Below are 23,309 nucleotides of genomic sequence, written 5' to 3'. Positions count from 1 at the left end.
ATACTATTTTAAAATACGTAATTAAAAATGATAAATGAAAAAAAAAAAAGAGAATGATGGTACGTTGTAAGTAAGTGCAATGGAACTAAAAAAGATATGAGTAATCAATGTCAAATGGGGCATTTGAAAGCTAATTTTCAGTAGCCCTGCCAATGACGTCAACCTGATTAACAGGATAACTGCGGAACTAACAACGGCTTACACAGCTGAAGAGGCGTACTGGCGACAAAGGAGCAGGCTCCTATGGTTAAGTCTGGGTGATCGAAACACCGGATACTTCCATGCCTCTGCAAGGAAAAGACGTAGAGCAAACTCTTTCTCTGTTTTAGAGAATGAAGCCGGAGAGATGGTGTATAAAGAAGGCGACATAGCTAAGGTTATAGTTAGCTATTTTAATAACTTGTTCACGTCAACGGAGGGAGAAAGAATTGACACAGTGAACTTTGCACTTAACCCCATCATCTCGGAAGAAACGAACCAAAAGCTCATCGCAATTCCCTCGGCGCTGGAAATCCGAGAAGCACTCTTTTCTATCCATGCGGATAAGGCGCCCGGCCCGGATGGGTTCTCGGCCAGCTTCTACCACTCAAACTGGATAGAAATTGGGGATGAAATAGTCCAAGAAATAAGGGAGTTCTTTTCCTCGGGTGTATTACCAGTGGGCCTAAACGACACGCACATTCGGCTGATCCCGAAGATAACAAGCCCACAGCGAGTATCCGACTACAGACCGATTGCTTTGTGCAACGTGTACTACAAGATCATATCTAAGATTCTCACTAGAAGATTACAGCCGGTACTTGATCTGGTAATCTCTCCCAACCAATCAGCGTTTGTACCCGGCCGTGCTATCTCGGATAATGTACTCATAACACATGAGGTGCTCCACACTCTAAAGGCTTCTAAGGCGGAAAAAAGATGTGCCATGGCGGTGAAAACGGACATGAGTAAGGCCTATGACAGGCTCGAATGGGAGTTTATAGAGGCGGTTCTTCTTAGAATGGGGTTCCATTCGAAGTTGGTTAACTGGATAGTTCAATGTATCTCGTCTGTTACTTACTCTTTCCTCATTAACGGCTCGCCTAGAGGAAGAGTTCGACCGAGTCGGGGGATCCGTCAAGGAGACCCACTCTCACCTTATCTATTCATTTTGTGTAGTGAGGTGCTCTCGGGATTGTGTAACAGAGCACAAGAAGATGGTTCTTTAAAGGGGATCCGAGTTGCTCGGGGTAGCCCTTTCATAAACCACCTCTTGTTTGCGGACGACACTATGTTCTTCCTCCAATCCGACAAGACAAGCAGAGAAGCGTTAAAAGGAATTTTAAAACGCTATGAAGCAGCGTCCGGACAGTTGATTAACGCTGAGAAATCAGCGATTACTTTCTCCAGCAAGACTCCTAGCTCACTTCGACAGGCAGTAAAGAATGACCTTCAGATTCACAAAGAAGGAGGAACCGGGAAATACTTAGGCTTGCCCGAGAATTTCGGGAGGAGGAAAAAAGATCTGTTCACGGGAATAGTCGATAGGATAAAACAGAAAGCAAGTGGTTGGTCAAACCGCTTCCTTTCCTCAGCGGGAAAGCTTGTGATGCTGAAAAGCGTCCTCTCACCCATCCCTTCACATTCCATGACCTGCTTTAAGTTACCTAAGTCGCTTACAAAACGGATCCAATCTGCGGTAACAAGGTTTTTATGGGACGATAGAACAGGGAAGAAAAAGATGGCTTGGGTAGCTTGGGATAAACTGGCGCAACCAAAAGGAAAGGGAGGATTGGGGCTACGAGATTTTGAAAGCTTTAATGATGCTTTTCTGGGTAAACTTGGCTGGAGAATTCAAAACAACCCTCAAGGCCTTCTCAGTCGTGTGCTACTAGGAAAATATTGCGTGGAGGGAAAGTTTCTTGACTGCCCAAATAGATCGTCAGAATCTCATGGATGGAAAAGCATTCTAATCGGGCGGGACCTAATAAAGAGGAACTCAGGATGGCTGGTGGGTAATGGCACACAAATAGAGCTCTGGTCTGACCCCTGGCTGAATGTAAGCCAGCAGGAAAAACTTATGGGACCACCACCTGAGAGAAGTTTGAACTACAAAGTCTCATGCCTGATCAACCGAGACACAAACGACTGGGATCTAGATAAGATCAGAGAGATATGCCCTTTTGCTGAGAGACAAATTCTAAAGATAAAAATCAGCAGAACTGGGGCTCCAGATAAGCTCTGCTGGATGGGAACAAAGGATGGAGAATTCTCAACAAAATCAGGCTATCATGCCGCTTTTGCTGAGTCAAATGATGCGGGAAGACTCGAACAGGTGGGTAGCTGGAACCAGGAAGTTTGGAACCTGCGCACGGCACCGAAGATTAAAATGTTAATCTGGAAAGCACTGAGAGGCGCCTTACCTGTGGGCACACGACTGGAGGAGCGACATATCATAACAGACCCAAAATGTAAGCGCTGTGGACTCCCAGAATCTATCACTCATCTATTTTTTCACTGTGATTTTGCAAAAACTGTCTGGCAAACAGTCCCGTTTGTGGAGGAACTGGACAGTAGAGGAATGATAGAATTGAGGGAACTCTGGAATTATGTAAAGACCAAGCCATGCCTGCCACCGACTGGAATTACAAGTGGACATCTAGCACCATGGATCATGTGGGAGATATGGACTGCTAGGAACAAACTGGTGTTCTCTAACTTAAGGGGTGAAACAGGGGAGTCCCTATCCAGAGCAATTCGCATGGCACGAGAGTGGCAAGAGGGACAAACAAAAGAGACACAGACTCGCCGTACTAGCCAACCCAAGGTCATAATAGATACTGGAACAATTCTCCGAACGGATGCCGCATGGAATGAGGAAAGCTCTAGAGCAGGGCTCGGATGGATCTTAACGCAGGATGCAATTACCTCTAGCTTGGCTATAATTGCAGAAAACGTACCTTCACCACTGATGGCTGAAGGATTGGCACTTCGGGAAGCTTTGCAGAAAAGTAGGGAGCTGGGAATCAAGGTGCTAAACGTGGAATCGGACTCCAAAAACCTCATTGCCAGCGTCACCAACAACAAATCGGTCCCCGAGCTCTATGGAATTGTGGCAGATATCATGTCGATCTCTTGTTTTTTCGATTATGTTTCCTTTAGATGGATCCCTAGAGAGGCAAACTATGCAGCTGATCTAGTTGCAAAACAGATGCTTGTAGTAAATGGGGCTTTAATGACCCCCACCTAACTTTGAATGAATGAATGAAGTTTGTGTTTCAAAAAAAAAAAGAAAGCTAATTTTCAGAGAAGTCGTCGGCTTAAGTGGATCTTACAATTTCGGCTGCTGTATATTTCTTTTTACTTTTGCTTTTTAATTTATTCCTAAAACAAAACTTCTGTGTTTCCATAGTTGATATGCTTTCTAGTAACTAAGCATATAAAAACTTGCAAAGACCTTGTAAATTCGTAACGGATTATCTATCTGACTTTTTCAATATGGAAAAATGAGACTGAACAAAAGGAGAAAGAGGCGGGTGGAGACGAGAAGTGTGCAGGGTTGGATACTTTCATACTTCCACGCAAAAGAGTATCTTCTTGGCCACTAAGAAGAAGATTCTTATCCACTTCTTATTTCTTCTTTCTATATCTATATTTTTATAATGACTTTAATGTCGAGTTATATTCATTCCGAGAGAAGCATATGACCAAATTAAATTAAAGTTAAATAAAACAAATCAATACTTTTTTTTTTGTAAACTAAAACAAATTAATACCTTATATATACTAAATAAAATCACTCAATACTTTGTACTATATATGTTACCCCTCCAAATTGTGGCCGAGTATAAGGTCTTCGTGAGGCGCAGACAAAAATTTTCTTTTCTTTGTCGGCTTTTACCACTTAAGATCGTAATAATTTGTTACATTTTCTTCCTCTCGTGGCAACAGTAATGGGGGCACGTCAAGTCAGAGCACATATGTTATTTGGGCTCTTCCCTAGATAGCTTGTCAGTTATTGTGGTGATTAATGTTCAAAAAAAATTATTGTGGTGATTTAAGTTAATTATTTCATGAAAGTATAAGGAGTATTGTTTTGGAAGTTTCACCCCAAAAATATATGATTACTTTATCTATGTAATAAACTGAACTAATAAAGAAAATCATGATCTAGTTTAAGCATTAAAAATATAAAAAGATACTTTAAAATTTTGTATATAAGACGGATATTCAATTTATGTATGATCAACTATAGTATATATTTTTCAGTTCAATAAACTATAGTATTTTTCCTTGTATATTATCTTACATTCCCATTAACATCTACAAAACAAACTATCATGTTTGCGTTACATTAAACTTTTGGTAAAAGAAAAGGAAATACAAATGTAAACACAGTTTGACATGTAAACATAACATTAGACATTAACGATTGCGCTATATACTTTAATAATCCACAGTTCACCTATATGCTAACTTCTTACAGAATTAGAAACACAATATAAACACTTCATTTGTTCAATTTGTAAATCACCAACCAGCAAATGTCAATCATAGTGTTCATTGTTTATGGCCTGTATCTACGTTTTAACGATCAGTTTCTATTTTATTAATGAAGTCCACAGTTTACGTCAACGACAAAACTTAGCTACAAACCAAAATAATGGCTACTGCATTCAAAGTCGAGGAGGAGGATCTCGAGGTCGAGTGATGATGACACTTCATGCTGAGATCATGCACCCGCAATAATCTACGTGGCGCACATGGAAATGGTTTGGTCGTCAACCATAGGATTATGGTGCCCACTTTTGCTCTCTTCCTTTGCCTTCATCTTGAGATTTTGTACCTTTATTTGTACCCAATACCTCCTCTCTCTCATTATATTACTGCACTCAATCCTATTTTTATATGAACTTGAATTATTTTCCATTTTTATAATAATACAAGTATTGAATTTGTATACAAATACAATTCTCTTGACATACTAACTTTTAGTTTGCACCAACAACACAAATTTATAAGAGAATATAGATTAATACATAAAGTTGTTCTTATAAATAATGACTAAAATTAACAAAATAATGATTTAAGTATGTATGAAGAAAACTTTAAAAGTTATCAATCTTTCTCATATGCAGTCCCCCCTCAAGTAGCAATCAGTGCCTTTTGTTATAAAATTTAGATCCACACAAACTCAAAGACTGCCCATAAAAATTGAGAGTTCAAACTGATTTATCTCCTTATTTGGACCACTTCTCTCTTAAAATACTAGAAACTATATGTTATTTATCTGTTTTAAATAATCGGCTTAGTGGAAACCCCTTTAATCCAGTGGTTTGACTAAGGGTTCATTAATGCTTCTACACCACGAGATCTGGGGTTCAAACCCTAAAAAACGCAAATTATGTAAATCATGGAGAAAAATGGTTATAAGAGGTCTTCAGCATAGTGCAAGGGCGTATCATCGAATATGGATCTCATAGGGCGGCTCGGAGCGATGCAGTCGGACGTGCATTCTCATATGATGGTAGAATTGTCGGCTGTAGAATCGTCTATGTAATATTTTTCATCGTTGTAATAGCATAATTAATCAGACGTTCAAAAAAAAAATCGGCTTATTATCCTAATTATATATATATACTTGCATTTCATATTGTTAGTAACTTCGGAAACTTATTAAGCAATTCATTAGACGAATTAGAAAAAGGAGAGCATAGCAGTAGGCAACCCTAATGAATAGGAGTGTTTGGGTGCTCTCCTCAATCTTGCTTCAGATTTCACCAAGGTTTTCAAATTAAATATTTTTTATACTAATAAAACTGTGGACTTAATATTTTTATTTTTATTTTAACTTTTTGGACTTTGTGATGATCTATTGCTTACGCTTACGCACGCACATGCCCACGCCACACGCGTGATCAATAGATCTTTGTCTTCTTTAGTTTTCCACATTAACTATCAATAAAATACATTTTCATAATTTCATTAGAATAGATCATTTAGTTGTTCAAAAAAAAAAATAGATCATTTATTTTATATTTATTTATTGTTTGCGTTTATAAAAATGCACTAAAACATATGAAAATTTGAAAACCAAGGGTAGTATTTAGTGATCCAAAACGGAAAGACGCAAAAAATTAGGAAAATTAATCTTATTCTTATGGTAATAGACTAAGATCTAATCAAATTAGATCATATAGATTAGTGGTACCAGTCTCGCTATGGGACTAAAATCATCTCCAATGTAAAACTTTATTTTTTTTCCAAAATGAAGCAAAATTAAAAATAAAGTAAAATTGTTTTAATCCTACTCTATTTCCTACTCCATCATAGAGTGATGAACAAACAAAAAATAGATTACTCCATTTATGGAGTAAATTTCATTATGAAGTGAGATATAAAGTTGGATTGGAGTATTTCTTACTCCATATTCATTTTTACTCTATTTTAGAGGAAAAAATGGAGTGAGGATGGAGATATCCTAAGATCATATCTCGAATATCAATCGGAGTTTTTCTATAAAAGTATAAAACTAAAAAAAAAATAACAATGAAAAATACCCCATTAGGATTCAAGAATACTTGGAAAGCAAAACTATCACTCTTGCAAAAAAGCATTTTATATTTTTACAACTTCATAAAGAATTTGATTTCAAATAAAAGCTATTGAGCTCAAATTAATAATATGTATAATATTAGCCAATAATTAGATTATTTCCAATTTATTTTTATATTTTCTTTTATAATAGATGAACTCTTTCATAGAGATGCATTTAATGATGTGTATACTTTTGTAATAGAATGATTCTATTTTTAGAAAATATAGAAAAATTAGAGATGCTCTTATTGATATGACTCAATTAACATAAGGCAGAAGCAAAGAAACTTAAAAAGTACTAGGATTTAAACAAATATGACAAATGAAAAATTGCGTTAATGTCTTCGAGTAATATTCTTTTTTTTTTTTTTGCTAAAATATTCGTAATATTCTTTACCAAAAAAAGATTAACATGGACTACGTGGTGTTAATAATGGAGAAATACTGAACTATGGTAAGCAATGAATCAACTCAATCTTAATTAGCGATGCTAATTATTATAAATTATTGGATTAAACTTTTAATTAATATATAGTAGATGAGATTAGGGGAGAGGAGATTGAATATAGTTTCGGCTAATTGTTGTGTGCAGTAGACGTAACCAACTAACCATCACACAAATGGAAGTTAGGCAAAGGTCAAAGTCAAACTTGTCCATGTCTTTATACTCACATGCCCACATCTTCTTGTTCTATCTCTTTTACATCATTACTGTTTGTAAAAAGCCTTCGTTCTTATCTTTAATTTCTTCTTAAAACTTTATCTGTAGCATGAGTGCATGACCATCGTTTCTTTACTTCTCGTAATACATGCGATGACTACACAATGGATTAATGAATAAAATTGCGATAGAGATGTGTTGAAAGTAGGGAAAGTTAAAGAAAAAAAATCATTTTTTTTACACCAGAAAAAATCATTTAATTGTGAGTTTGCAGTGTTCCAAAAAAAAAAAAAAATTGTGAGTTTGCCACAAAACCTTCTTCTTTTTTCTTTTTGGCAAATTGAGAGGTTCTTTGAAAAGATAAAGGCTCTGAATGATAACTGTGCGGTTTGAACGGTGCATGACAAGCGGTTTAACTGTGGTGCGATTTTAACAGTTATAAAAACGTATAGATATATGGTATATGTAGAGATTTTTGTTACTGTTAACTGCGGTGCGGAACATGGTGATTCGTAACATTCGAAGCCAAAGAAAACGCCGTTTGGTCTTCGAACAATTATAGTCTTCTTTAAATATTATATGTCAATTTTCAAATTCAGACACCCTCAAAATATACAATTAGAAGAAACTGCAACAACAAAGCTTTGGTGTCTTCCCCGATATATCAAAGTACTGATTCAGTCGAATGCAACACATAAAAGCTTTTTAGTGGAAGTAGTATGAATAACATTCTGTTTTTATCTCATCAAGTATCCAAAAGATTTGACTACTCCCACTCCTGGTAAGACCTACCAATTATTACACTACTGTAAACAATAAGCATTCATATGAAGATAAAAGGAAATATAACATGAGACAAGACTCTCTCTTATCTGCTAAATCCCAACATATAGTTTTACCCCAAAAATTAAAAGGAGAAAAATTAAATATCTGGAAAAGGAAAAGTAACCACCAAAACCTGATGACTGCATAATATGACAAAGTCCACAAGCAAAATGCTGCTACAATATGATTTTGGCGTCGAAAAAATGTAACACGTACGACTTCTAGTGCTAAGGCCTGAGTAGTGATGTCCCATTAAGAATCACTTTCAAGCTTCTAGGAAGTTAAAACAACAGTTGCAATTTCTAAGAATGAGGTAATTAAATAACACGTGCAGTTGCAACTTCAAGTCTTTGATGTCTAATCATGAGAACAGATTTTTTGACAATTTTAGAAAGATTAAAGATATTACAATCCAATTCGAATCTAAAACGTGTGTGTAAGTGTGACTTTCTCTCTTTTTATATCTAAGATAAGGTTACCCAAACATTGTAAGAATACTCTAATCAAGTAAAAAAAAGAAGCAAATGTTACCTTTCAAGGCTTAACTTTTTCTGTCATTTACTTTTCTTGATGTAAATAAATTAACTAGGCATTAACTTTACATCTGGCGACTTTGCTGCACGCTGCTTAGCTGATAGCTGCCTTACAACAGTTATGATTTATTTCTACAAAGTTCAGAGTTAGAAGCCTAAGTTTAGATCCTAAAATTTACACTAAGTATTTTGTAGTGTTTAAATGAAAACAATTAGGGAATAAATAACATGGACAACAATATCCTCAGAACACAACGATGTAATCATGTATGAGTCGATAAAAATGAACTATATTTGTATGCCAAATAGCGTAGAGACATCGGGAGAGAGAAGGACTGTGACTGAACTCGATTCCGAGCTGTCTACGTACCCTCGACGAGACAAGTCTTAACGTAGTTCGATTTCATCACCTCGAATGAGATGTCGGTTTCATCAGTCTCGAGCGAGACTCCGGGTTCGTCTGGTTTCATTGGTCTTGTGTGAGACATTGGCTTTGTGTAAATGGCATCGTATTTACGAGCTCGTGCCATAAGCATGATCTAGGTTCCTCGTTGTGGTCCATAAGATTGAAACATAATGATTCGATAATCATGGAAGTGATTATAAGTATTATGGTCGTTTATCCTTCTTCTTCTAATACTATACCTTCTCTTATTTATGTATCTTTTTTCTTATGAGAGCTCTCTGAAAATAGCCTCCCCACCCCCCTCGAGAGCTACGTCTTTGTCTTTTATAAGAGGAGCTCGCCACCGTCGAACTCGGTATGATGTTGCACGTGTTCCTTTATTTTAGCTTTGACTTCCTTAATTCTTGGAATGTGTATATCTTTTAGTTAAATATAATGATCTTGATTCATTCAATAATCTCTGAACAAGTCTTTTAACCACTTCGATCTTAAGTCGGTCCAAACGTCACACCGTTTCTTCTAAACCAAGATTTGCCGAACCATTAATCAACTTGTTCTGTTGGTGGGAAGGATTGTGTGACAAATCCGGTATCAACATCAGTGAACGTATGAGACAATGACAATACCAGACTACATGAGATGATGAAACAGGAATCAAAATATGACTGTTCTTAGAGTAAAATGATCTTACTAGACTTAACAGTTTCCTTACATCGTCTACTATGAATCGGTCTATGCTCTACTAAGTTGCGGATGTAATTACCATTCAAGTGAATTTGCCGACACATTTTGCTGTCCCGTTTGCAAAGACTGGTGATCACCTGCTGAGATCATGACTGAACAAAGACGCATAAAGAAAGTAAACGACCTAACTGAGAGTCCGTGAAAACTATATCTAACAGAGGGAAGAAATGAGAACGTTTAGTGAATAAACAAATCATTGATTCACAATTAATAGAGTAAATAAAAACGATTATGGCTTCGCCCGGGTTCGAACCGGAGACCTTCAGTGTGTTAGACTGACGTGATAACCAACTACACCACGAAACCTTTGGTGTTATAATGTACCGTATCATACAATATTTAGTTAGGAGTTCACTAGTATATTTCATTATTTCTACTTGTTTGGATCAATAACAAAAACTGAGATGGTACCCGCTAAACAGGTAAATTACTAGTAGAAATAATGAATCTATTTAAATATTCTTACACTTTGGATCGGATTTGGATTCAAAAATTTCGGTTTGGATCTCAGTTTCTGGATTTTTGGCCAAGCTAATTCCCAACCATAAATCAAGAAACAGCTCACTTGGAAAAATAACAATTGTTGAAATGTAGTTTATAATGATGTAATTTACAAAATTTATAATCATATCCTAATACATTTTAGGACGAGATGTTTGAAACATATATTTTATTCAAATCATCTCTCACATTCTGCAAATTTTTCTTGTTTGAATAATAAAAATAAGAAAGAAAAAAAATGAAAAATCTCAATCGTCTTGCTTGAAGAAGTACACTAAGCTTTAGTCTTTGCTGATTGTCCTGTGGGGACATTTCCACCGTTTCCAGCTGCTGCTTTAGTAGGAGAAGCATTAGAGCTGGCATAGTTTTCAAATGATATATCCATAGTTACTCCTTTCTTAGCAGAAGCTGCCTTCACGAATTCACCTACTGCTCGACCCCATTTCACCATGGCCGATGTCAGTTCCTTACTTTGTTCAAACGTTATCGCACCCGGACCACTCTTCTTTATCTCAACCAAAGCATCTCCCATTGTCACCAACCCATCAACCAGCTTCCACGGATCCTATTATCATTAAAAACAAAAGAATGTAAAGAAGTCTATAACATGCTCATATATTTTTTTAAAAAGTCTATAACTAACGAACGTGGAGTTGGTCGTCTAGTGGTTAAAACTTTTGAATCATCAAGGGAAGTGTCTAAGGGAATGAACACTTACTGATTTTCCAACTTGGGTACCATCCAATGGAGACAAAGCTAAGAATAGGTGCATAGCTTGAGTTGAAATATTATCGCTCTCTATTGAATACGTATCAGGTGATACAGTCTTGAAGCTGGCCATGTAGTCATTCAGCTTAACAAAGAACTCCTTGAAATCTTTGTTTGCAAGACACCTAGTTTCTAGGTCAAGTAAGAAGGTTTGCATGCCTGTGTAAGCGAATGGCTCAACATCTTTGCCCGTTTTGGGAATGTTTCGTAAATAGAAAGGTAACGAGAACGGTGATGTTGATTGACGAACGCTAGATTGCTTAGAAAGAGATGCATATGTAGGGTCGGTATAATCAATATCAAATTGTTTTAGCTCGATTTGTTTGCCATTTATCTCGGAGACCGCCTTCACAAATAGACCAATCCTTCCGACCCATTCGAACATAGACCCGGACAACCTATCCCATTGTGGATCAGGCATTACATTTGAAGTGCTTGTCTTCATCTCAGTAGAAAGCTTCTCCATTGAAACCAAGGCCTCTATCAACCTCCATGAATCAAACTATCACATAAAACATACACACACAATCTTTTTCAAAAATTGCTAGTAATTAGTTAGACATTTTATAGAAGATTAGTGCCTAAGCAAATGTCTAGATATTGCTTATAACGATTTTATTTTATTTTTTTAAAGAGTATCTAGAAAATTCATTTCGGTTATTATCGATTTGCCGCCTAGACGGGTGCTTAGCCCACCAAAACCGAATTTTAGAACATTTTTAACTAATGAAAACTTACTGATGTTCCGGTTTGGGAACCCTTCAATGCAGAAATAGCCGTGAAGAGCTGGTCAGATTTGACTGATCCGGGTGGTGCCGGTTGAAAGCAACTCGTTATGTAACCTTTCAGATTTGTGAAGAAGTTCTTGAACTCTACGGTCGTGGGAGACTTACCCTCCAAGGCACCTACGAAATCTAGTAAACCTTTGGAAGCGTAAGGCGCAAACTCTTTGCCCGTTTTGGGAAAGAGAGCCAAATAATCGAGTACGGAGAATGTCTTCCCTTGAGCTTGAGCTTGAGCTTGAGCTTGAGCTTGTGTTTCATATACATTGCTTAATGCAACAAGTAACACTAAACATACTGCTAATGAGATTCTTCCCATTTTTTCCTTGGAGATACTTAATATAAACAAGAAAATATTTATTCTTATTGTTAATATTATTTTTTTGTTTTTTTGAGGTTTTTTTCTTCTGTATATGCTTTCTAGGAGAACTTGGTTTATATAGATGTTAAGAAAGTCAAAATTGAACTGAATTTGAGGCGACGAATGGTTTTTTTTTTTCAAATTGATTTCCTCTTTTCTCGATCTATTTTTAGAAAGGATTAATATATTCACCAAACTATAAATTTGCACCAATTATTTATTTTATATTAACCTCCACTTTTCTCTGAAACTACTTTTAGAAAGGATCGATTCATTGTTGTAGAAAAGGATCAATTTATTTATCAATCTATGTAGCACCAATTATTTATTTTCTATTGCTCTCTGTTCTTCTCTATTTTTATAAGAATCAATTTCTTCATCAAACTAAATCTAAATAAGAGCTGAGAATAAATTGATTTACACTACCCGTATAATGATCAAACATGTGTACAAAAGGAATATTATGAAAAATGAGTTATTCTGTCATTTTTAGTGTACGTTTAGTGCAAGTAATTGCATTTTAGTTATAAAAAATAATTGCATTTTGCATGCTTCCTTCTTCAAACCTTGTCCCCATATAAATTGATTTACACTACCCTTATAATGAGTTATTCTGTCATTTTGCATGTTCAAACCTTGTCCCCATATAGACACTGCGTCCTGTTTCCCTAACAAGATAGCAGGATGAGCATCTGCTTCTTTGTTCACTCCGTTGTTCCTGGGATCAAACCAAAAGTCAAGCTGTCTAGGTCTTAGCATCAATGGCTGATCAAAGAGATTCACAATCAACATAGGCAAGAAACAGAACATTCCCAAATACTCCAAGATAGCTTTTATGGCAAGGGATTGATCAAAGGGATTCACAACCAACATTGGCCAAAAACAGAGCATTCCCAAAATACTCCAAGATAGCTTTTTTTTAATGACATTTGCAATGAATTAAAGTTCCTCACAAGACTCTTGACTATTTTCAAAACAACCTACCAATGCTACAACTCAGCAAACTTAACACAAGTCAAGAACTGGTTCTGACTAGTTCACAACAACTCAAAGCATAAACCTTTCGATGTAGATTTGGACTAACATAGGCCAGAAACAGAGCATTCACTATAGTGTAATGTTTTTCATGTCTAAATGCGCAGTATGTTGGGATCAGAAGTTTCAGTGACTGATTATCCGGGAAAGATCTCAAAGGGGATTTTGATCTTCATAGTGATGCTGTTGCAGAGAATAAGACCAAAGGTGAATGATTGGTTCTGTTACATTGTTGTATATTCATCTTGTATGCCACTCTTCATATTAGTCTTAAAGATAATTCGTGACAAACTTGATTTATCTTTGCTTAACTGAGACTTCAAGTGATAATTCATGGATGATAATGTTAAAAGGTAAAAATGGTGCCTTCTGGTATCTTCTTAGAGATGCAACATTTATTCACACTTGTATAACTGAGATTTATAATAATGAGTCATAGTCAATGTACGAGGTAAATACAAGAACACCCCCACTTATCTTATAAAATATATCATGTTTAACCTGAAAAATAAACACAATTAATCAAAATGTAACCACAGACAAATATCCCATTCAGAGAGAAACTCTTTGCCTTTTCACTTTTCCTTATGGATTCTGTTGGTATTGAGAACATCGTGAAAAATAGCAGGTTTCTTGGTAACTGGAGCCAGCTCCTGAGTGAGATACACCACAATATATATACAAGACACCGTTTCAGTGACCATTACATAGAGAAGGAGAAAGAGAGTGTTTGTGTACCTCAACAGCAGCAGCTAAAGCAAGGACGGTAGCTTCAGCCCAAGGTCTTCCCATTATTTGTAATCCTATTGGCATCCCTTCCTTATCATACCCAACCTACGTTTTTGTTGTCACGTGAGTTTAGTTGTAAAGATAAAATGATTATTGCAAGAATGAAAACATGATAGGTCCAAGTGTACTGCTATAAAAACATTGCTTACAGGGACAGATATGGCAGGGAAGCCCAGGAGATTTGCAGCTACAACAAACCGCATTAGATAAGCTGAAAAAAAAAATGAGAAGCAATCTTCATATCAGAAGTTGTAAACTCTTATACACCTGAATAAGACAGAGAAAGTAACACCAAAAGTGAAGAAGTTTTAAGTATTTTGTCTGACAAACCTGCCACTTGAAAATTGGTTTCTCCATTTTTCACAGCCTCAGGGGGTATCAAAGGAGCCGTCATACTGTTTGTACAAAACAACATGTCTCCAGAATTCATATAGAAGTAACGTATCTGAAGACATTTGGAAGCAAATGTTGTGTTGCATGGAATATTTTTACGTACCCACATGTAGGCGTCACAATAACATCAACGTTTTTGAAAATATCCAAGTGATACTCCATCAACCTTCTCCTGTAACAAAGAAGTTTATACAAGCAAGCATCCACTATAGAGAGAATGGTTGTATAAAACTTAATTTACCTAAGACACTGAGCAGCAATATAGTCTGAAGCAGAGAATGACTTGAAGATCGCAAAGCTAGTACGAGTATCATAAGATAACTTTGGATTTTTCCTGAAACATAAGACAATGAAGAGAATGATTTAGACCAAAGCTACTGAAATAAGAACAAAAGCTTAAAGACATACCCAGCCTCACAGTAAGGAGTAAGAGAACACAGTGTTGCAGACCCAATCGACACAACATGAGCTGCACGCATTTCTTCCAGTTCAGGAACCACTATTTCCACTACCTGCAATAGTACACCATATAGAGGTTTTAGATGAAACTATATTATTGATAGATAAACCTTATTCAAATGATCAGCTTACTTGGCAACCATGATTGTTCGATAAGAGCTTAAGAATATCTTCACATTTGTCAGAGATGTCACTTGAATGAACATCATTAAACCACTGCATTAAATAAAAAAACAATGCACTATATACAACTGAAGTAGCAAAATCCAACTCAGTTAAACTAGCATGGATATAAAACTGATGTAGCTGAAGCTACCATAATGCAAAGATCTCATTTAGCCTTCGAATGCCCGAGAAAAATAATAGACTAAATAATTAAGATATTTGGAAGATTTTCTAAATATTCACTCTGAATCAAAAACTCACCGTTGTATATTTCCCTAGCCTTAGAGATCCAATAGCATTGCCTCCATTGTGAGATAATAACTTGGGAAGACATGGTGGTGTCTGCAGAATAATTTCAAACACCAAGTCATAAGGAACACATTGCAAGAATACTAGCCATGTTCAGTTGATTACATAGGAACACAACGTACCGGGTTCAAGTTAAGTCTATCTGCAGATGAAGAGCCCAATATCACTGCATACCTGAGTAACACACAAAAGCAGATTAGCCAAAAAAAATCCAGGTTTAATCCAAAAATCGAACATCTGAAATGGTGGTACATGTGTGTTTTGCTTTGAATAGTTTTACTTTTGTGTTGCACCTCCACTCACTATTGTTGACTGCTTTACAAAGATTTAAAGATTGAAACAATATGGTCATTCACTAGACTAATCCTAGGGTCAAGAAAGAAAAAAAAAACTTACACCAATAGAGTATCTTCTAGGGATGAAGCAAGTGGACTAACAACTTCCACTGTTCCACCTGCACATAGTGACCTGTAGATATGACAAACCATACACATAAGTTCAGATGGTTGTTCTGTTTCAGTATCTTGATTCTCTTAACTCTTACCCCGTCATATCTGTCCGACCATATGTTGTTTTCAGTCCAGTTACACCACAGAGTGATGCAGGGATGCGAACAGAACCTGCATTTCCAGACACAAGTAAAGCATACAACGAAAGATCAAACAAAATCAAGATAACTTTGATGATACCTCCACCATCTGTTCCTAAAGCAGCTGGACATAGTCCAGAGGCTACAATAGCTGCTGAACCTGAAGAAGATCCGCCTGTGTACCTTTCAGGTGCATGTGGGTTTCTTGTTGTTCTGCAAGAAACACACTGAAGTAACAAAACAGTTTACAAGTAAGATTTTTGTTCTGTGCTGTGTTGCTTACCCATAATTTGAATTGTTCCCTGAAGTCCCCATTCCTAACTCATGCATATTAGCCTTCCCAAGTAAGATTGCACCACAACTTCGAAGTCTTGAAACAACCACTGAGTCCTTCTCTACAGAACGCTCTTCATGTAGCCATGTTGTTCCACCTATAGATGCAAAACTCCTATAAAAGGTCTCTTATATCTTTAAGTCTTTTAAATGAAACATAAGAATGACACTACTTACCCGTTGTGGTATGCGGTAAACAGTCAATATCATCCTTGATTGTTATAAAAACTCCATCTAAAATGGATATTGGATGTCCTACACAACTCACATTCAACATGATCAATACACATACCAGAATAAATAGATCTCTTAGTCTGCAACATTACCTTGTTCAAACCTATGTGTAGAAGCTTCAGCTTGTTTTCTGACTTCACTGGCATCAAAGCTAATCAAAAACGGTGTTGGAGACTTGTCATACTTAAACTCCTCTATGATTGAGATTATTTGTTCTGCTACCTAGCAAATCAGCAACAAGGCTTTTTGATATGCACCAAAATAAAAACAGAATTTTTTTTGAAAATTAAGATGACTAACCACAGATGGAGTTGTTAGCTTAGATCTATAAGCATAAGCGTAATCACGTATCTTCCAGTAACGAAAGGATGAACTTGAATCTGCTTGGAAGCTAAGAGAAGGATCATACTGAGGAAGACACTTCAAGGCTGTTTCTAATCTGTTTAGAGGGCTTTCATCTTCTCCAACAAGGACAACATCAAGCTCCAGTTCTAAGTTCAAACAATGATAAGTTTATGTAATGATTACAGAGTTTTCCATGTAAGTACAGAGCCTGTCTTGAACATAAGCTAGTGAAGCATTAGCCCATAGCCTCCAAAGTTTTTTTTTTTAAGTTACATATATATAAACCTTCAAATTTGTATAAATTTTTTAAATATAAATCATTGCTAAGTTGTATATAGCCCCCAAAATCTCAGAACAAGTCATGTGTAAGTATACAACATATGAATGATAAAACCACTTGTAAGATAAGAATATACTTTGAGATGGGAACACAGGTCTAAACATGGGCTCTTCTGGTATCACTGTGTTGCGAAAAATCTGCAAGTCGCAACAAGGAAAAAGCACATGTGTAACTATTCAGTTATCATAAAGTGAGTCTGATAAAAAAAACAGACCTGGGTCATGCCATTGTTCTTCTTCAATGTCTCTACAATCAATGAGCCTATAAGTGGTGCTTCAAGCATCTTAACAAACAACTTGAACAAGAAGCCAGTCAAATGAGGGGCTGCAACGTTACAAAAAACCATGTTAAGACATGTGTCTGAAACTCATGTAACGTATAGAACCAGATCAGCATTATAATATTAACGAACCTTTGATGTCTTCTTCTTTATATTTGACACAAGAGACATCAACCTCGTTCACCGGTTTCATGACCTTAAACTTACCCATCTTATCAAACAAGAAATAAATTAAGACGTTAAATTAAGACGTTAGATCACACGTCAGAAGATTCAGAGACCAGAATCAGAAGAATGGCTATGGAAGATATATAGATTGCAAAAGTCAAAGAAGAACCTGAGAAGCGTTGATCTGATTTGGCGGTGATTAGTTAATGAAGCTGACACAGATTTGAAGAGGCCGTGCGGATGACCGGTGAAGTTTGTTGGAAACTTGAATGGTTGCTTGTACTAGATTTGTATATTGATTTTGTCTCGAAATGCTGAACAAGTCTAACGATATTCTCAAATTGACATAACGGTCCCCTTTATTGTGTAAAATTCTATTTTCTCCCCCTAAGTATTGTTTTCACACTTCCTCCCCCAGTCCATGTATATCCATTTCTACTACATAACCAACTGTGATTTTTACTTATTCAGAGCTCATAAGTCATAAGCATCTTCAGCTATCTAGAAGAATCAAATAGTGCGACAATGTTGTATATCAATAGTGAAATGCAAAGTTCTTGGCTGAAAAATTAATTGGCTGTTAGGCTATAAGCATATTTGCCATAATATTGTTGGTTGACATAATCAACCAAAGATCACGAGACACGACTTGATCGAGCAACATCATTTACGACTATTAAGCCCATGTATCAGATGGATATTCTAATTTAAAGAAGTCATTGGTGATAGGATGCAAAAATATATTAAAACAATAATTTTGACTTCTTCTTTTTTGACCAACTACAATAATTTTGACTTTAAAATATCAACATTGTATTCACATGAATAGTGTACATAATCTTGGAAGAAGGCCTAATTATTACTCTCTCACACATGTTTTGCATTTGATTGTGACCATGATGTTTATAAGGAAAAACTAAGCTAATTCAAAGATAAAAGAAATTATGTATACCATCATGATAACACCTCCAGCATGCTGGTGAGATACGTCTGATATAAGTTAGAATAATTACAACAGTTTAACCACTTTTATAACAAGGTACAAGTTGGCAATATATGGTATAATAAGAACAAACAAGTGAGAAGGTGAATACACAGTGACAATGTTAATATCTTCTTTTGTTAGGTAGGTATAAAGTTTATCCCCCATTGATATGCATAGATCAGTAAACAAAAGATGAGTGTTAGGCCCTTTTACAAATTATATTTTTGATGTTGACAAGAAATAAAAAGATCAGTTTTAAGGATACAAGATTTGGTTTAGTATTTTCAATCTTTCTTGTTAATTATTTTTAACTAGGTGTTTTGCCCGCACATGCGGGCATAAACTTCTTATGAATACTTATTAATTTATGTTTTATTAATCTAAAAGCAACATAATAAGTTATTATTTATGGTTTTAAATAGTTAAATCAAACATCAAAGTATTTATATATGTCAAATATTTTTTTTATTAAAAAATATACTTACTATTGTGTTAATTTTTTTTTAAACACTCATATCTTAGAAATAGTTTAGAAAAAATCTTTATATAATTTTTTTGCTCGACTTATATTTAATTATCAATTGTTTTTTATCTTAACTTTTTAACTTTTATAATAAAATATTGTTTTCATATAGCAACGCAATATATATAAGAATAATCATATTTTTTATAATTCTATTATATTATTTTATAATCAATTATTTAATGTAACATATAACATATAAACTTTATACTCTTAAAATAAAAATCATTTTTAATTATATATAAAATTCAGTAAAAATATTGTTTAAAATTCATTTTTAATATAACATAGAAATTTAATATTATTATCATTCATTTTTAATTATATACAAGATTCATTAAGGATAATTTTAAATTAATATATTAATGACTCAGATAATAACAAATAATAAATCAATGATTTAGCTAAAACCTAATAAAAATATGACAAGTAAGCAAAATTACCTAAAATCATGGAAAACATGACAAATAAGCAAAATCACTTCATAAATAATAGTATTTTCAATCTTTCTTGTTAATTATTTTTAATTAAATCTGTTTCTTTTATTTGAAATCAAGGGAATAAAAATCTGATAACTATAAACCATATAAAAACAGAACTAATTCAACTAAACTTTAACTCACCCAAAAAAAAGAACCCAATAACTTAGTAGTACTTGTTAACAAAATAAAACTAAGACTGATGGCGCTAAAGATCAAGGACAATGGCCTAATTATTTAGATTTTTCATATCTTCTTCTACAAATCTTACTTTATGACTTAGAATATTAAACCTTAAAATAGTACGTACTAAGTACTTGCTTATAAAATACAACGTAGTGATTAACTTCTTTATTGAAAAGAAAAGCTGGTCTTCTTCAGCGTAGAAATATCAAACACACTAGTTAGCTGGACCCCAGCATAGAGTTCCAAAAAGTCATATTAATCCATGAGTAACGTCACAAGACAGTCACACATCAACTCCTTAAACTCATAAACTCTGACAAACCACGTGTAATAGAGCAATAAGTTCACGTACCACAACGTCCTATCATGTTATCATTTTCCAACACCACCACCACCGTTTCACCCATCATATAACAAAAACCATAACAAAAATCATTTTAAGACAGAACACACACTTTAACTAATAGATGGAGAAACTCTCTTACAACTCCTATCCCGACTCAACCGACTCATCTCCTCGATCTCGCGAGATCGATTTCGATAACCCTCCGCCATGGGATGATCACAACCACCAGAGCTACAAAGTGAGGTTCATGTGCAGCTACGGCGGCAAGATTCAGCCACGTCCTCACGATAACCAGCTCACTTACGTTAACGGAGAGACCAAGATTCTCTCCGTAGATCGCGGGATCAGATTCCCCGTCTTGGCCTCCAAGCTCTCCGCCGTGTGCGGCGGCGTTGGAGATGTTTTGTTTAAGTATCAGCTTCCGGGAGAGGATCTTGACGCGTTGATCTCCGTTACTAACGATGATGATCTTGAGCACATGATGCATGAGTACGATCGCTTGCTTCGTGTGTCGTCTAAACCGGCGAGGATGCGTTTGTTCCTCTTCCCGGTTTCTTCCGGTGGGTTTGGACCGGAGGGGTCTAGTCACTCGGATCGTGATCGGTTCGTTGAGGCGTTGAATACGTTTCGTAACCGGTCTGAACCGGAGAAAACCGTAACCGGTCCGGTGAATAGTGCTGATTTTCTGTTTGGGACGGAGAAAGTTGTAGCTCCGCCGCCGCCACCGGCGGCACCGGTGGTGCTCGAGCCTCAACCGCCGGTGATTCAACCGGATCACGCGGCGGAGATGCAAAATCAAATGCTTGAGTTCCAGAGGATGCAAGTTAGGGATCAAGAACAGCAACAAGAAGCTGTTTATAGAAGGAAGAGTGAAGACGGTTTAATCTTCTCTCCGCCGTACGCACCTCCGCCTCCGCCGCAGACGGCGGTTCCACAAAACAGTACACAAGCGCCTCCAATGAACTTCTGGCAAGGAAACCACTGTAATCCAGGAGGCGTGTATCCAACAACCGCTCCGGGAATGGGATTACCGGAGCAGCCGGTATACATGGTTCCAGCCCCGGCTCCAACTCTGACTCCACATCCGGGAACTGTATACCACGCGCCACAACAACCTCAAAGCGTCATGAGACCAATAGCTCCAGGACAAGGCAACCAAAGTGGCTACTACCCTTACAGGGAACAGCACCAACCTGCTTACAACGTGGCTCAACCACAAGTAGGAGCAAGGGCACCACCACAACAGCAACAGCAACCTCCTCCGCCTTTTACCTCAGGTCCTCCTCCTCAACCGCAGTACTCTGCGGTTCCACCGCCACGGCAAGTGGTGGGAGTACCAGATACAACGGCGTATACTCAGGTGAATTACGCTGGAGGAATGGGGAAACAAGTTTACTACACGGAGGCACCACCTCCACAGTACCATGGAGGAGTTGGTTTACCTGTGAATGGTATGAGCGAAGTGAGAACCGGACCAGACGGTAAGCCTGTTGTTATGAACATGTCACCCAAAGTTTCATCACAGAGTTCAGATTCAGCAGTGTGATGAGGTAATCAGATTATTGTTAAAACCATTTCAAATTCCATCATCATCATCATATATAGTGTAATTGAGATTACTTTGGTATTTGAATGTCTCATAAATAATATTTACCTTTTGTTTTAATCTACTTTATAATGTTCTTGATTCTGCAATTTCTATAACTTCTTGTCTTATTTTCATGAACCTTGTCTCTTGTGCATGCACTTTTTCTTTTCTTTTTGCCTATATGTCAACAAGATTATTACGTATTGTTCGGATGGACTTGTAAATTCAATATAAAACATCGGCTCTACATGAGAACTGATACTAAAAATGAATCATATTTTGTGGAAGATCAACATCTAAAACTCAATAATTGAACTAGAGAAACAACGATTTTTAAAAGTTATCTCGTTTGATTGGTTTTTTAGTAGATAAATGTCATGGATGGTACCACACGGAAATAAAACTATCAAACCTTACTTAGGGACAGGTGTTGTGTGAAAGGATGTTATATAGGTTTGAACTTTTGAGAATCTTTGGAGAGAAAGAGACAGCTTCACTAACTCATCGCCATTGTTGTCAACCCATTAGCTCCAAAAATTCTTTAACAAAACGACAACCATTATTGTATCATAATCATATCATTGATGCATAATTTCCAAAACATGTGTCATACATGTCTTTGGTTTCCTGTCATAATTTCCAAGACCATCACACCAGTACACACCCAACAACTACATTTTCCGCATCCCAAGATTCGTTTGCTAGTTAGGCAAAATATGAAAAAAAAAAGACTTCATGATCGATCGCTCTTGGAGCATGGTATGACTGTATGAGAAGCAACACTGCGATCCATAATATTTACTCTCTCCGTTTCATTTTATTTATCGTTTTAGAGTCGGGCACACAGATTAAAAAAAATTAATTTTACATATTTTCAAGATAAAAACATCATTACCAATACATCTAACCACATTTTAACCAATAAAAAAAATAGATTTGAATATAAAGTCAATAAATTTTATATTAAAATTATAAACGACACTTATTTTAAAACAAAAATTTTACTCTACAACGATAATTAAATTGAAACGGAGTGAATATAATATATAATACTCTCTCATTTGTATGAAAAGAGCGTTATCTGACATTTTCCACCCGGAAGATCTTGATGCAGGAAAAGGATGTCAAGTTCATCCACACTGAGCCAGACCGCACCATTTCTCTTCAGCACTGTGTCAACAACTGTAAGGAAAAAACAAGATCAGATAATTAGTCATTAATATTATAATTAAGTTTATCTTATATTTAATTTATGATTTTGATGGTTAATATTATAGTCATGTTTTCTTATTCTTATTATAGTCAATAAGTAGTGTTCCGATATAAAACAAGGGTTATATAAAACTGATACTTACTAGTCATTGAATGAAGATACATACAAATGAGCATTCATTGTACACACAAAACACAACAACCATTATTGTACTATAATCATATTATTGAATGCATAATTTCCAAAACATGGTATGAGGATTAACATTGCAATCCATATCTATGATATATAAAACTCTCCGTTGTATGAAGAGTGTTACTTGACATTTTCCACACGAATTAAAAAATGATTGAAATACATTAATATTTTTAATAATTAGATTTTTTAACCAAT

General features: G+C 35.9%; 3 protein-coding genes and 1 non-coding gene across 5 annotated transcripts; 1 reads left to right on the top strand and 3 right to left on the bottom strand.

Moving 5' to 3' along the window:
• Positions 1-9,330: 9,330 nt before the first annotated feature.
• LOC103855243 lies at positions 9,331-12,351 on the bottom strand. The gene is made up of 3 exons (XM_009132209.3): positions 11,753-12,351; positions 10,965-11,516; positions 9,331-10,811 (listed from the first exon to the last, which is right to left on the bottom strand). Exons 1-3 carry the CDS (start codon positions 12,113-12,115, stop codon positions 10,521-10,523), a joined length of 1,206 nt encoding a protein of 401 aa, XP_009130457.1. The 5' UTR covers positions 12,116-12,351; the 3' UTR covers positions 9,331-10,520.
• On the bottom strand, positions 9,978-10,051 carry TRNAV-AAC. Its single transcript has one exon. It is a non-coding gene; the product is annotated as a tRNA-Val (tRNA).
• Positions 12,352-13,597: 1,246 nt separating the features above from the next.
• Positions 13,598-17,984, bottom strand: LOC103855242 (fatty acid amide hydrolase). Of its 2 annotated transcripts, XM_009132208.2 has the most exons (21): positions 17,766-17,984; positions 17,561-17,639; positions 17,363-17,472; positions 17,225-17,285; positions 16,764-16,954; positions 16,556-16,685; positions 16,407-16,484; positions 16,180-16,327; positions 15,997-16,109; positions 15,852-15,927; positions 15,704-15,775; positions 15,430-15,481; positions 15,260-15,340; positions 14,966-15,049; positions 14,783-14,886; positions 14,616-14,708; positions 14,478-14,546; positions 14,312-14,376; positions 14,131-14,192; positions 13,931-14,026; positions 13,598-13,845 (listed from the first exon to the last, which is right to left on the bottom strand). In XM_009132208.2, exons 2-21 carry the CDS (start codon positions 17,637-17,639, stop codon positions 13,768-13,770), a joined length of 1,842 nt encoding a protein of 613 aa, XP_009130456.2. In that variant the 5' UTR covers positions 17,766-17,984; the 3' UTR covers positions 13,598-13,767. The 2 variants fall into 2 exon arrangements, with proteins under 2 accessions (XP_009130456.2, XP_009130455.2); XM_009132207.2 differs by lacking the exon at positions 17,766-17,984 and having other exon boundaries at positions 17,561-17,720.
• Positions 17,985-19,821: 1,837 nt separating this feature from the next.
• On the top strand, positions 19,822-22,621 carry LOC103855241 (extensin). The gene has a single exon (XM_009132206.3). It carries the CDS (start codon positions 20,237-20,239, stop codon positions 21,659-21,661), a length of 1,425 nt encoding a protein of 474 aa, XP_009130454.1. The 5' UTR covers positions 19,822-20,236; the 3' UTR covers positions 21,662-22,621.
• The last annotated feature ends 688 nt before the right edge of the window (positions 22,622-23,309 follow it).

This window comes from Brassica rapa, chromosome A02 (genome assembly GCF_000309985.2).
Source record: "Brassica rapa cultivar Chiifu-401-42 chromosome A02, CAAS_Brap_v3.01, whole genome shotgun sequence".
Classification (NCBI taxonomy): Eukaryota; Viridiplantae; Streptophyta; class Magnoliopsida; order Brassicales; family Brassicaceae; genus Brassica; species Brassica rapa.
This window is presented reverse-complemented; position numbering and strand designations above follow the sequence as displayed.

Coding starts and splice junctions, on each gene's coding strand:
- LOC103855243 (XM_009132209.3), bottom strand. CDS start 12,115: ATGGGAAGAATCTCATTAGCAGTATGTTTAGTGTTACTTGTTGCATTA. Junction 11,517..11,752: donor GTTCCCAAACCGGAACATCA/GTAAGTTTTCAT, acceptor TTTATGTGATAG/TTTGATTCATGGAGGTTGAT. Junction 10,812..10,964: donor GTACCCAAGTTGGAAAATCA/GTAAGTGTTCAT, acceptor TAATGATAATAG/GATCCGTGGAAGCTGGTTGA.
- LOC103855242 (XM_009132208.2), bottom strand. CDS start 17,639: ATGGGTAAGTTTAAGGTCATGAAACCGGTGAACGAGGTTGATGTCTCT. Junction 16,485..16,555: donor TACACATAGGTTTGAACAAG/GTAATGTTGCAG, acceptor TGAGTTGTGTAG/GACATCCAATATCCATTTTA. Junction 14,547..14,615: donor ATTGCTGCTCAGTGTCTTAG/GTAAATTAAGTT, acceptor TCTTTGTTACAG/GAGAAGGTTGATGGAGTATC.
- LOC103855241 (XM_009132206.3), top strand. CDS start 20,237: ATGGAGAAACTCTCTTACAACTCCTATCCCGACTCAACCGACTCATCT.